General features: G+C 38.0%; 1 protein-coding gene across 1 annotated transcript in view; it reads left to right on the top strand.

Moving 5' to 3' along the window:
• Window positions 1-14,601, top strand: part of LOC144001237 (cytosolic phospholipase A2 beta-like) — a 49,415-nt gene extending 34,814 nt beyond the window's left edge. The window contains exons 21-25 of the mRNA XM_077495404.1: window positions 5,953-6,045; window positions 9,662-9,841; window positions 10,160-10,332; window positions 10,407-10,593; window positions 12,008-14,601. Of these exons, the coding sequence (XP_077351530.1) occupies window positions 5,953-6,045; window positions 9,662-9,841; window positions 10,160-10,332; window positions 10,407-10,593; window positions 12,008-12,210 (836 nt within the window). The 3' untranslated portion in view covers window positions 12,211-14,601. The remainder of the gene's footprint in view (window positions 1-5,952; window positions 6,046-9,661; window positions 9,842-10,159; window positions 10,333-10,406; window positions 10,594-12,007) is intronic.
• Window positions 14,602-15,381: the final 780 nt, after the last annotated feature.

The following is a 15,381-nucleotide window of genomic DNA, read 5'->3' as shown; positions in this document are numbered from 1 at the left end:
AAACTCAGCATTTCAGGGTTAAATTGGTTCAGTAATTCTGTTTTTAGAGTTTGCAGCATAATTGTGCATGGAATTAAATATTTGTCGTGAGATGGTCAGGCCGCGCATAGATGTTCTGGAATTTCCAGACAGTTATCTTTTTTGAACAGTAACTTTTCACATCACAGTCCATCATCTACATACACAACTTAATCCATCCTTACATTTGCTACATTACCAGCTGTAGTCATGTGCTCACATCCCACCATATATTGCGTGTTGCGTTTTTTGTTTTTTTCCCTTACCTGTTTGAACAATGCTTTTATATTTCATCTTAAGTTGCTGTCAAGTGCATTTCTCCGCCATTCAAGTAGATTTCCCCTGTAATCTTATTTGGATTGCAGATCGACAGTCTTGTTGCATCTCTGTTGAACTTCTTCAGATATGAACGGCCTCACTGTGTGTAACAAGTGTGCCGCACCAAAGTAATTCCAATAGAAACAAATATTTAAACATAAATATTCTGTTCACAAACAATATATTGCAGCATGTTCGTAAAATAATAATACAAAACAATATATACAATCACCAAATTAATACACGTTTGTGGTTTGGGCCATGCCTCTAGTTGGGGTACATTCCACACCAACACCTAAGCTAGTAACAACTAACAAAACTTGTGCATGAAATGATAAAGCCTGGGGTGCATTTCACAGAGCAGGTTTAGTGAGAAACCTGGTAAAGAAACACTGAAAGGTGGGAAACTCGTTTCAGAAAGGGAAGTAACTGAAACCAGAGGATAAGATGGAACTCTGGCCTGTTTCATAAAAATAGGTAATTTAAGCTCTTGGTCAGTTACCATAGCAACATGGTCCATCAACCTAACCTGGTCGGTAGCAGGTTTGTCACAATGAACCTCGAGTTTTTCCCTGTCCCCGCTTCCTTTCAGCCACACACAATTCATTTCCTCATTCATTCAGTCCACTGCGGCGACTTTTTGCGTAAATACGCCTGTAGTCTATAGCGTAAAGTCCACTTTTGTCACGAACACGTCATTTTGACCATGAACCTACTGATAAAGGTGCCGCAATATTGCACAGGGAATTAAATATTCGTTGCGAGAATGTTATCAGACCGCATATATCTGGCATTTCCGCAGTTTCCTTTTTGAGTGGTACTGTTTCACATCACAGTCCACCATCTACATACACAGCTTAATCCGTCATTTGCAACATTACCAAACTTAGTCATATGCGCTCACATCGCAGCAGTATTGTGCTCCATTTTTTTCTTATACCCGTTTGAATAATGTTTTTATATTTCATCTTCGTTCAAGTGCGCTTCTCCCTCGCAGTATTGCCCCTAACGTAAATGAAATGAATTAATGTTATCACTCAACAGGTTTCCCCTGTAATATTGTGATCGCAAAGGACTATACATTTAAATGTACGCATTGACCCGAGCAGCAATGTTCTCCCACGCTGCCTTCTCTATGGGGAGCCGCTGCGGTGTTGCACTTTTTAGGGCCCGAGCAGCGACTGCTGCGATCTTACCGATTCAACGTCTTATCATCATTGCTCTTTTTTTGTTTTTTTTTTGTTTTGTGTGTGTGCGTGCGTTTGCGTGCGTGCGTTTGCGTGCGTGCGTGCGTGTGCGTGCAAATACGTATAAATTTATACTCATTAATTCACCTAAAGCCTTATAAATATCCCATTACCCTTCGCCTTAACCAGGTACTTCAGAATCTTGCCAGAGTCGTGAAGTTTAAATGGTCAGGAGACCAGAGATAAGGTCAGAAAAAAATAAAGAGAAAAGAAAGATAAATCAAAGTGAAATCCAGCACCGACCAAACACGGGGGAGGGCGGGGCATCAAAATTTGTGTTTCGCAATGAAAAAGGATATGCTTGATAACTCCCCGGTACATGCTCCAAAAAATCCCAAACTTGACATGTATGTTTATCGTCAAGGCCTGAAGCTATCTCTATGACAACATTCAGTTATATATGCAGCGCCACCTAGCCCTTGAGGCATAAAAAAAAAATACCCCACATACGGTATTTTGTACAAAAAATGTAAACTCATTCTAAGTGTGATAACTAAGTCATTTATGAATATTCTTTTAGTTTCCACCACTCAAAATGTTCACTGGCATCAGACTTATCCAAACATATATATATTTTTATTTATTTTTGATAGCCTCTGTGGACATTAAAAGCAATATCGTGAATGAAGGATATGCTTAATAACTCCACGGTACATGCTCCAAAAAAAATCCCACACTTGACATGTATGCTTATAATCAAGGCCTGAAGGTATCTCGATGACAACATTCAGTTATAAATACAGCGCCACCTAGCCCTTGAGGCTTATATAAAAAAAAAAAACCCACATACGGTATTTTGTACAAAAAATGTAAACTCATTCTAAGTGTGATGACTAAGTCATTTATGAATATTCTTTTAGTTTCCACCACTCAAATTGTTCACTGGCTTCACACCGATCCAAAAGTATGTACGTTTCCATTTTGTTTTATTCATTTTTGATTGCCCCTTTGGACAATAAAAGTAACATTGTGCAATGAGTACAACGAGCGATGATGTATATATACACTTTTACAAAAAATACCAATCAGGGCAACTCATTGCCTAAAAATAAAAAAGGACGCAGATTTTTGCAGGTCTTAACAATCCCCAAAACCCGTTGAGCTTGACACACACTGGCAAAAAAAATATTTACGTTTATTATGCCATTTTCAAAGAAATTGTGCTTCCAATATGCCAGTACCCCAACGTGCCAGTACACTAACGTGCAAGTACCCCAACGTGCAAGGACTCCAACGTGGCCCGGGCTGCGAGGGCCCTTTATAGCTGCTCGTAGCTCTAGTTCTTCTTCTTCTTTATTCTCCGCAAACGATCGCATTTTTGAGGGCCTAAACATTTACGTAAACTCACCAAACTTTGCAGTCTCTTCGGGCCCGGCGAAAAATTTGATATTATGTAGTTGCCATAACAATGCGACTCTATAGCGCCCCCTAGCGTAGAAAAATAAAAACCAATCCCGGCCCGTTTGACCTAGAAATACGAAAATTGCCAGGCACGTGTAGCACCCCGAGACGCACAAAAAAGTCAGTGGAAGCCATTTCCTAAAATGTACAGGAAGTGAGCTATGAATTTTTGAATGTCCAATTTTGGCCCATTTTGGCACATTCACTGTGGTCATACTTTTTCCCCCTTTGCAAATATTTTTCAGCCAGTTGACTTCAAACTTGCCATGTATCATCTCAAGACCCAAGATAACAACTGGGCAAAAAATCTTGACTTTTTAAAATACTATGTGACGGGTGAGGGGCATCAAATATTGCCTTTAAAATTTCATTTGTCCAGAAAGACAAAATGCAGAATAACATGTACAAGCTCCAAAAAATGTCAAACTTCTCATGCACCTTAATAGTCACGGCCTGAAAACATCTATATGATAAAATTCTGTTATATATATATATATATATATATATATATATAGCGCCACCTAGTGGTGACAATAAATGTCATACTTTACGTTTTTAGCTACTGTGCTGAGCTCGTTGAAGGGATCCAGTTGAAAATTGGTCAGACAAGCCTTAAGATGTTGATCATCCCCCACACCGAATATTGTAACTTTTCGCCAAAGGGCGTGGCCGTTACGGTGCCGCAAATTCTGGTAATTTTTCGTGGCAATAAAAGCTGCTTTTACTTGACCCAGATGATCCTATCTTCTCAAAATTTCACACATTTGATGAGAGTCCAGCCCTTAAGACATCTACGAACTTATATTTCATCTTACTGATAGCGCCACCTACTGGCAATTTTTTTTCTTACGATTTTTCTTCAATGTTTTTCTCCAACCACATTAACTGCACTTACCTCATATTTGCTCAGATGAGGGTTTCGGTCTTCATGATGTCACAACACGAAGTTTGTGAGTTTTCGCGAATCGCTGTGGGCGTGGCTAAGCGCTGTTCGCCAAGAAAACAACACCAATTTTGAGGGCCTAAACCGGCACAGAAACGCATGAAACTTGGCACACACATCTGGCCTGGCAAAATGAGCGATATTTTATCCTGGATTGTGCTATTTTTACAAAAATGACTCAATAGCGCCCCCCTAGAAAATTTTAATGAAGCAGCCCCGGTTGTACGTTTAAGCAAGATCTACGAAAATTTTTAGGTGTATGAGGGAGCCCAAGACCTACAAAAAAGTCTCTTGGACCCATGTGCTAAAATGAACAGGAAGTGAGCTACGAATTTTTGAATGTCCCATGTTTTACGATTTTAGCAAATTTACAGGGGGCATACTTTTGCCCACTTCTCCTACACGTTTCATCCGACTGACTTCAGACTTGACCTGGGACATGTCAAGACCTGAGCCAACAACAGGGGAAAAAATCTTGACTTTTCGAAATACTATATGATGAGGGCGGGGCATCAAATTTTGTGTTTCGCAATGAAAAATGATATGCTTAATAACGCCCCGGTACATGCTCCAAAAAATCCCAAACTTGACATGTATGTTTATAGTCAAGGCCTGAAGCTATATCTATGACAACATTCAGTTATATATGCAGCGCCACCTAGCCCTTGAGGCATGAAAAAAAAATACCCCACTTACGGTATTTCTACAAAAAATGTAAACTCATTCTAAGTGTGATAACTAAGTCATTTATGAATATTCTTTTACCTTCCACCACTCAAAATGTTCACTGGCATCAGACCTAACCAAACATACATATTTTTGTTATTTAGTTTTATGTATTTTTGATCGCCTCTATGGACAATAAAAGCAATATCGTGAATGAAGGATATGCTTAATAACTCACAGGTACATGCTCCAAAAAATCCCATACTTGAAATGTATATTTATAGTCAAGGCCTGAAGGTCTCTCAATGACAAAATTCAGTTATAAATACAGCGCCACCTAGTCGTTGAGGCATAAAAAAAAAACAACTAAAAAATAATTTAAAAAAAATACCTCACTTACGGTACTTTTTACAAACATTGTAAACTCATTGTAAGTGTTTTAACTAAGTCATTTATGAATATTCTTTTACTTTCCACCACTCGATATGTTCACTGGCATCAGACCGATCCAAACATATGTACTTTTTTTATTTAGTTTCATTTTTTTTGATCACCTCTATGGACAATAAAAGCAACATTGTGCAATGAGTACGAGCGATGATGTGTGTATATATACTTTTACGAAAAATACCAATCAGGGCAACTCATTGCCTAAAAATAAAAAAAAGACGCTGATTTTTGCAGATCTTAACAATCACCAAAACCCATTGAGCTTGACACACTCATCACACCTGGCAAAAAAATAAATACAAAAACACATGTAATGGTTTATCATGCCATTTTCGAAGAAATTCTGCTTCCAATGTGCCAGTACCCCAACGTGGCCCGGGCTGCGAGGGCCCTTTATAGCTGCTCGCAGCTCTAGTTTTTGTTTTGTTTTTTTAAATGATCAAATTCAACATATGATTACATTAAGATTTTCGGTTGAAAGCCCAAAATAATAATAATAATTAAAAAAAAAAAAAGCAACGCGGAAAGCAAGGGCGATGCCGCTCTCGGTTTCCCCATTGCCATGGTGACTCGACGAATCGGGGCTCCATTGGGGCGGTCTATTAACCCTGGGAGTGAGTCCCGTTGAGACTACTCAGAGTTGATATAACTCACTGGAATCAGCTTGACTGGAGATTCCTATCGGAGGGTATGTCAACTCGTTGTTCAGGGTTAATCTCACAGTTTGTTGAACCTCCTTTGTGAAATACACGCCAGGTCAGATGAGAAGCGAATCCAGAAAACCAGAACTATTCAGTTGTGATTTATTCAATACCTTGAGATTGGTAAAAACATGAATTTTCCACTTTGATGATAACACAATGATAAAGAGACAATTCAAGGAACATGTTTTGTTTTTATGTCCATTAGGAATATGGGGCAGTATCTTTTCAAAGACCATCGCACAAATATTGGATCTCTCCGAAGACCAGGCCGAGCTTGGACCAGATATTACCACCGAAGGTAAAGCTACTGGACTAAAGTACTGAGAACATTTTAATATTTAATTTTCTTACATTTATTTTAGTCAGTCATCCATTTTAGTAATACAAATGTCATTATTTACATGCTTGTTCACACCCATATCTTATTGCAGTTACGGTCGGCAGAAATGAAATTTACTCCTCTAAGTCTAATTTGTGCCATTAGTGTCAATACGCAAATGATTTCATCTGAAGATGTGAGACAAGATGTTTGACTAAAGGTTTGCCAGACAGCCAGGAGCTGAAAAAATGTCTCACAAAAAAAGTGATATTTATTCAAGCAGGTGATGTGATGAAGTGCTGACTCCATGAGGGGAAAAAAACAAAACATTCCTGTTTCACTTCACAATTTGCACTCACTTTTTCCAACTCAACATGTACCCTATTAGCTCGTCGTCATGGTAATAAATTCTATACACACCACTGGCGTATAGGAGTATGTGGGACAAGGAAGACAAGAAATTGTGCGCAAAGTGTACTGTAATGCTGCATTCGAGGAAGGTGGGAAGTCAGACTTTTCCAACGTCAGACCAGGAACTGTGCACGGGAACGCCCCTTTGACTTCAGAGGTCCGAGCTGTGACAGTCTTCAATCTGAAATCACTCGACAATGGCGACCCCAGAGAGGTGAAAAACCATGAATGGCAAAGCATAATTTACATAAACATAAGGGCTCGGTATTGGCAACAACCTCACGATACGATGCGTATCACGATACAGGGGTCACGATACGTATCGTGGTACATATGTATCCCATTACATGATCTTCAAGGCGATACGTATCCCAATATTTTACATTAATTTACTTGCATTATATTATAATAGTCCTATGTATACTTAAATATGTTTATTATGCTTGTTGGCAAAAATGTTTTTGTTAGCAGCTCTTGGGCGGCATGCCTGGTCTAAATGTGCACGCACTGCAGAGCAAGGAGCTGCTTTCACAGACACACAAGCATGAGCAGATATGAGCAAAAATGTCAAAGTATTAAAATTGTAGCTCTAAAATATGATTAATTGAAATATTTGGGGAAATATAAACAGCATTTTTTTTTTTTTTATCATGTAACACATTCTATTTCGTTTTTAAGCAAAACATGGGAAAATTGGTACATTAAGAAACCATGTACCATGTTAAGTTTATAAGTAAATAAATGTTGAGATGCTTCCTCTGTTTTAATGTTTCTTAGCAAGAGTGTCCAATCACTATTTTTAAAACAGACTTCAAACGTACCCTTTTATTTTTAACTAAGTACAATGCCAACTAAGGCACCCGTGTCTCTTTCTTCGCTCAATGACTCCCTCACGCGCCTTCTGTACGTGCATTAATTGAAGGCAATTAATTCAAACATGCTGCTGTTTTTTTAGGTACAATGCAAGCTGCAAAGTCACTGTGTCTCCTCTGCTCCCACTTCTCCTGCGCAACTTCAAAGAGGATGTACAGCCTTGCGCAAGCAACGCATCATTAACTGCCTATTTAGCAATATTGATTCTGACGCCTGCATATCGATACGTGTATTGTAATAAGGCCTGCAACGGTACATTGCCGTATCGATTTTTTGAGCACACCCCTAATAAACAGGCATCCATCCATTTTCCAAACCGCTTATTCCCCACAATATTTACCTATTTATTAAATATAACAATCTAGTTATTCGAAATAAAACTTCACGTAACCGACAGCTCAGGTTGTTTGAAAGCGCTATACAGTCAAACCTCGGTTTTCGAACGCTTCTGTTCTCGACCAAATCAGTTTTCGACCAGAAAATTTTAGAATTTTATGTCTCAGAACTCGTCCAAAAAATCGGCTCTCGACCAAACTGAAAATAGCCGAGCGTACCTGAACGCGACTCACTCGGGAGCCAAGCTAACTTGAATGCCCAGGATGCTTCCTCCGTAGCACATTCGTGTTCAAAGTTTGTTTGGAGCAGACCTGTTCATTATTTACGCACATCTTTTTTTTTAGTTTTGCATCGTGTATTAGTCCCTAATTATGGGTCCAAAGAAAGCAAGTGCAAGTGGTAAAGCTGGTGAGGAAAAGATGAAAGTAGTGCGCAGAACTATTGAATTTAAAAAGGAAATGTTTGAAAAAAAATTTTTTCATCATTTTAGATAGGATATCTAAATAAAACAGTGTCTATTTCTACCCTTTTCTATTTATTTCTATTTATGGTAAACACTATACAGTGCAGTTTATGGTGTAAAATAGTAAAAAAAATATATATATATATATCACTTGGAAAAGGGTTTTTTTAGATTTGGAACGGATTAAAATTATTTACATTAATTATAATGGGAAAAATTGTTTCGGATTTCGAACAAATCGTTTTTAGAACAGCCTTCTGGAACGGATTATGTTCGAAAACCGAGTTTTGACTGGAGAAATAAAGTTGACTTGACTTGACCAGTCCAAAGACTTTTTTTTTTTTTTTTTAGGTCCAGGTAAACAGCCCCTACCACGTCATGCCCATGTCCTGAGATTTTTTTGGCATTCAATCCAAACTGCTGAGAGTGGAGGATCTCTGGACTTGTTGGTGTGTTCCATCAATTGAGATGCAACCACTTTCTCAATCACTTAAGGCAAAATTGGTCAAATGGATAATGAGCAATAATTTCTAATGTGGATCTCCTTAATATGAAAATGATTAATATTCCATTTTGAATGATATCATTTGAGTTTTGTAATTGTTCAAAATTCTTAGTTAAGTCCATTATTGATGGCAGAAAATAAGAGTTAAACTCATCATGGCACAATTATTTATGCATGATTCTTGTTCAGTAAGTTATTTTATTTCTTTATTCTAGTGTTACGTGCCGGGGGGCACGTAATTGATGTTAGGGAGCGCGGGTAGCACACAAGGAAGGAGGTGGGGGAAAAGATGGTTACAAAGGGGTGGACATGACAGGGGAGGAACACAAGACACGAACACGCAGACACTACACCTCACAATGATTAGACAAAATAGAGCCACCGCTCCCGAAGCACCGACTGTCAAAGTGCACCGAATGAATATTGACTAGCACAAAAAGGTAACAACTGTTATGGCGAAGGTCCTTAGTCAAAGGAATGGGAAATGGGCAATTAATGAAAGGACGAGTTTATGGCGAATGGCGCACCCCACGAAAGACAGCGGACACTAAAATGAAATCAAACAAAGTAAAGGGGAATAGGGACTGCGTGGGATAAAGCAAAAACACTGAAACCAAACAAACAGCCAGCCTCTCTCTGGCGGCAACCGAACTAAATAGGTGGTGGCACACCTGAAATTAGTTTGACAATCAGGGCTCTCCCGCACCCTGATTGGTCAGTTGAGCCCCGACTTCCACCAATCAAACGAAACAAACGGCCACGCAACAACGTGGCCTGTAACACTAGGTTGTCTTATTGGTCAGTTTATTGAAATGTTTTCATAGAGAAATATCTTTGCTCCTTTCATTACGTACTAGTTGACTGTAAGATAAGACTTTTGCTTTGCAAAGCACTTGGACCACTTAATTAAGTTTTGATTATAGGGATGTTTTGAATGCTTGGGAGGGGTAGAATGTTTTGAATGCTAAGGCAAGCAATGTCATCATTCGTGTTCTTCCTTTTGGCAGACGCTGAAAACGAGCCTTCAACTCTTGATACACAATTCATTGATCCACCCACAACTGTCTCCAGAATCATCAGGGATTTCTTGAGGAATCGCCCAATTAGTTCTACAGTATACAATTTCATAAAAGGCCTCTCTCTACACGCAAACTACAGCACAAACAGCAACTTCACAGCCTGGAAAGGTGCACACTTAAATGTGTATTTTTTTTAACTATAAAGCTTATTATAATGCATGATGAGTAAATGGATATGAAAGAAAACAAATGACTGTGTTTTATTGTTTGTAGTTCTTAATAAGTGTTATTTTAGGCCTTTTTGGCATAGACAAAATATCAAATATTTCCTTTGGGAGTAGGTTATAGAAAAATAGTGAACTTCTGTTTGTCTGTCACATCTAGTCTGTATTAGGTCGAAAGTTGCTTAAAGGATACAGTGGTTGACCTAGTTGTGTTGAGATTAAAGAATTTCTATGACACAAGCGCCATTTATTTTCTTTCCAGAAACACACCCTGATGCCTTTCCAAACGTACTGACACCCAGCGACTCATTTCTGAAGCTTGTTGACTCTGGTCTTTCCTTCAGTATTGGCTTTCCCCCCGTCCTACGTCCAGAGAGAGAAGTGGATGTGATCATTTGCCTTGAATATTCTTGGAACCCAGGCGACCCCTTCAATGTAAAAGTGCACCTCTTTTTACGCTGAATTGTTCTCAAGTAATTACAACGTTCCATTCATACTCATGTTAACAGGAACTGAAGTCGACAGTATCTTACTGTAAAGACCATGACATCCCCTTCCCACGTATTGATTTCGCTACTCTGGATGGAGAACCTTTGAGAGAGGTTTACGTCTTTGATGACGTGGCGAATCCCAAGGCACCAATAGTGATTTTCTTCCCACTTGTCAATGATTCATTCAGAAAGTACAAAGAACCAGGTAAGATCATTTAAGGGCTGGACTACAGCTGTATTTGTGCAAACAAATGAATATACTAGTCAAAAAGTTTACTGTAATTAACACATGGGCAAGCTTTAGTGTGATGTTAATTGACCTATCTGGCCTATTTGGCAATTCCAATTTGATCTGCCAAATGGCAGGCGGGCTAGTGTCAAACTATGAGTACAGACACTTTTTGGTAGGGATGGGCGAGTACCGATACCAGGTATCAGTATTGAGCCACCTGGCTTCTTCTTGCTATTTTACCATCAGGAAATACAAATTAGACGTATAGAAAATTGCTGTTAATTTCATGCAATTTTAAAGAAAAATATTAGGATGTAGGGCTGGGTGAGTTTGCCTAAAAATAAAATCTACGATTTTTTTCACAAAAAAATCGATTTCCGATTTTTTTTCCTCAATTTATTTTATTTATTTATTTTAAGAAAACAAGTAAAAATGACATAACTCAAAGTAATATTTTCTTTTATTTCATCAAACAAATAAAAACTTACCTTTTAAAATTAAAGTGAAAAATTTCCTTAAATAAAATACTTCTAGAAACAATTCAATTGAATTACATTTATAAAGTGCAAACTTAGAACTTTTTTTTTAGTAATTAAATGACAGAAAACTCAAAACAACTTTTGCGTCTATTGAAACAGTAAACATTTCCTTTTCAAAATTAAAGTGCAAAATGTCTGCATGAAATAAAGTACTTGTAGAAACAAATGTAACATAACATATTGAATTACATTCCAGTGTAAACTAGGAACTTTTTGTTTTAGTAATTAAATGACAGTAAACTCGAAACTTTTGCTTCTATTGAATCTAAAACTTAACATAACTACGTATTTCCTTTTCAAAATAAAATACTTTTTGAAAGTAATAAAAATGCATTTAATTAATTAAATATTTCATTCATAATGACTGTGGCTTAATTGATCATATGGATGTACAAAATGTATAATTCTTATGAAGATAACAATTGAAATGCTTTAAACAATTCACTAAGTCAATTTTTAATTTAAAAAAAAAAACCTCAAATTAATTAAAGTTTAAATCGTCCACAAGAAATAATTCGAATTAATTCAAAAAATCGATATATCACCCAGGCTTATTAGGATGTAAAGGTCTTTCTTTAAAATTATCTATCATGTCATTATAAGAATTATTATTATTAATTTATGTAGCAGAAGTACTAGTGCTGGTACTTGGTATTGGTGACTATAAGATTTGAGTACTCTTACTGGTACGGGTCTGGAAAAAAAGCGGTATCAAATATCCCTATCAATTGGGAGTGCCAGATGGAGGTTAATTTGTAAGGTTTTGGCAATGTTCATCCTCAATAGATGTATATCGTGTTTTATACTAGAATGAAACAAACAATGATCATCCTCATTACGACTTTTAGGTGTGAAGCGAGAGACTGCAGAAGAAATCAAAGCTGGAGAGGTGGACGTGACCACCAGCAACTCTCCATACATCACTAACAGACCCTTCTACTCAGAAGAGGATTTTGACACTCTTGTCAGCTTAACTGCCTATAATGTGGCCAACAACAAGAAACGTGTCATTGAAACATTGCACAAAGCTTTCAGATCTAAAATGATGTAAATCAGACCGAGTGAATGGTTGAGCTTTATTCATTTTACATTGAGGGGTTAAAATCAGTACAATAAATTGTAATCAAAGGCGAAAGGTGGACTACACCCTGGACTGCTCACCAGTCAATCACAGACAGAAAACTGTTAACATTCACACCATCACTAAGTGGTTACCAAACTTACAGTATACTGCCAGCAGTTAAGTCAGTGGTATGCCATTAGTTTTAGAAACCAATTTCCATCAACCTTTTTAAACAGGTGGCTCCTCAGCTAAGAAAGAAATGCTGACATTTTGGTGAGGATCTGGAGTTTATTTTAGTTGAAGGGTCCTAGGTTTGAATTTTCGTCTCAGGTTTTCCTAAGTGGTCTTTGTTTTCCCCGCACTTGTGTTGGTTTTTGCCGGGTACTCCAGCTTTCCTCACACAATCAAAAAACATGTATGTAAGCATGTAGAGGTTGAAGTGAATTGCCCACAGGTGTAATGTGAATGTGAATGGTTGTTTGTCTAGATCTCCACTGCAATTGATTAGTGACCAGTCCAAGGTGTACAGTATGTGTAGACTTCAGCTCACCTGCGACCATGAGGACAAGACGTGTAAATTTCCAGCACAGTGGCAACATTCGGCTAGTCGTCATCCTTTCTTTTACTTTTGTTAGCAGCGGGACATTGGTGTAGGGGCCATTCAGTTTTGTATTTGTTGATTAGGGCAAGTGGATCGAACTTTTTGGGTCAATGTGAGGGGATCAGAGAATCCATTAAGAATGCACCAATTAAGTTTTACCATAAATGCAACTAAAAATTGAAAAGCACCCTATTTTTGGTGAAAAGTTATTGCAATTCATTACTTTTTTGCAGACACAGCATTCATCAGGAAATATGTTCACTTGCAAAAGAGCATATTCATGTAATCTTGTTACAATTCAGTTCAATAAAACCATGTGCACTGGCTTTAAGCTCGTATTTTTTTCCAATGACGTATACGAAGTATAGTATTAGAACCACTTGCAAGTTGCCACACGCACACGCACTGTCGTGTGGGATTGAATGGATTGCCATTTCTTGCGGAGTGATTGGACAATTTGATTAGCTGAGCTAAGCACTTGTGGCTCTTGTGACATTTAGTGGCTCAAATGTAGACTAGCAAGCAAAATGTATTCAGCGTATACAACAATGTTGTGTCTAAACTTTAGATGTTAAACGATGATAAGCAAACGAACCTAACTGTTGAACGACACCTGACAGATGCCAACCTAGAAGCAAAACTGTTTCTTTGTTTCATGACCTAGAAACCGAGAAGCAAACTGTTGTTTTGCTTCATGCTGTGAGGATTGCCCGATAGGCTTTCATTTCTTTTGAAACTTGTTTAAGGAATAACCACATATTATGCTTTTAAGTCATAGCTTTCATACTTTTATGTTACAAGGAGATAATGGTTTGAAACTGCTTGGTGTAAGAAATGGACCTGTGTGATATTGTCTCTCTCAAGCTCTGTCACGCATGATGTGATACAAGATAGTTTGAGACCTGTTGAATGCATGAGAGAATTGCAGCAATATGAATGTATTTACATGTTAATCCATTGTTTAATTGCAGCTTAGAGGCAGATAGAATGCCACATTATACGATACATATTAGGTGTGCTTTTGAATACAATATTATGGATGTTTGAGCGAGCAAACGAGAGCTTTTCCGTTTACAGAAAATGGGGCCTGCGGTCAAGAGCAGGTGCAAAGACACATAGACGTATAAACAGTAGAGCTGAGTGAAGCCAAGCCACAAACATTATGGAAATTCACAAGTATCTGTTCTATAAGACACTTGTCTAGATGCGGAAGGTTACATAACATCCAGAGGTTATATATGGGACCTTCCCTCGGAAGAGCTCGGGAGCTCTTCCCCTCCGTGACTTAGTAGAGACAGGCTGACAGAGGAATCACCCGGCTGACTTGGGCTTTTTCCTGGCTTAGATTTCAATTTATAGCAGGAAGGAGGGTTCCTTAATTTAATCGGACGTAACCAAATTGCTGCTGCGATAAGGTAAATATAGGAGAGCTACTGAAGTTGCGCACATAGAGAGGAGAGTTAGTCAACTGTTCTATTTTCTTTAATCCCCAAATACCTTATCTTTAGTTAGACTTTGGGTAATTTAGGGCTTGATCACCTCTACTTTGCTCGCTCAAACTCAATATTATATCATCATTTATATCATTATTATCCTGACTATGATTTCTTATTATTTTCTTAGTTCTTTCCTTTTGAGATTTATTCCAATTTGTATTGAATTGATTTCATGATTGTCAAGATCATCTATTGTATCCGGCGTCTGGCGGAAACGATTGTTGACTGATGAGAATTATTTGATTTATTATTACTTCATTAAATTCATTATACTTTATTCAACTATCTTTGTCATTCTTACATGTTGTTGCTAACACCACCACTCAACCTCCATAGTGAATGAACGGCTACGGCCGAATTAACTGGTCGTGATACCATCTGAAGGTAAATAATTAAATAACTTACGCCAGCATTTAGATATAATAACAAATCCGCACGGTCCTAACCAGGGCTGTTAAATTGCTAGTCCTTAACAATTGCAAACGATTCACAAGGGATGTAGCTGCTATAAAAACAGAGTACTCATATTATTATTCCTAAACTCTGTAAGGTTACTCATTAAGGGTGCAGTGGTTATTTTTGCCGCAACCGGCGGCAACACTCCTCGCGCGTTATTTTGCCGTAAATGTCTCTGGTTGTTTAATTAGAGGAGCGAGAAAATGCCACATTTCCTTGTAGACATTACTAGTGGGTATGAATAACACAAATGTGCACTTTTAGGGTTCTGCACGTTAGAAACGTGCACGCCTTCTCTAAAACAAACAATCGTTGATTTTGATGGAAAGTTGCGACAATGGAAACACTTTCGAAACTGAATCTGTACACTCTGGTATGATTTTGTCGCAAAATAGGTCTCAAGGGAGAATATCTTCTGCTGATTTGTCCAAGACATTTTCAGGGCAACTATAGCTGCAAATGATCATCCATAGGTTCACCTTTCACGTCCTGCAACAGAAAAGACATTCGTTAAAAAATGGATTTTTTATCGAATAAAATCTGGGTACGCATCTTTTTGGGTCACCCTGTACAAAGCTGGCTACTTCACGGAATGAGACTCTCGAT

The sequence above is a fragment of the Festucalex cinctus genome, chromosome 14, assembly GCF_051991245.1.
Source record: "Festucalex cinctus isolate MCC-2025b chromosome 14, RoL_Fcin_1.0, whole genome shotgun sequence".
NCBI lineage: Eukaryota > Metazoa > Chordata > Actinopteri > Syngnathiformes > Syngnathidae > Festucalex > Festucalex cinctus.
Note: the sequence above shows the minus strand (reverse complement) of the source record. Positions and strands in the feature narration are given on the sequence as shown.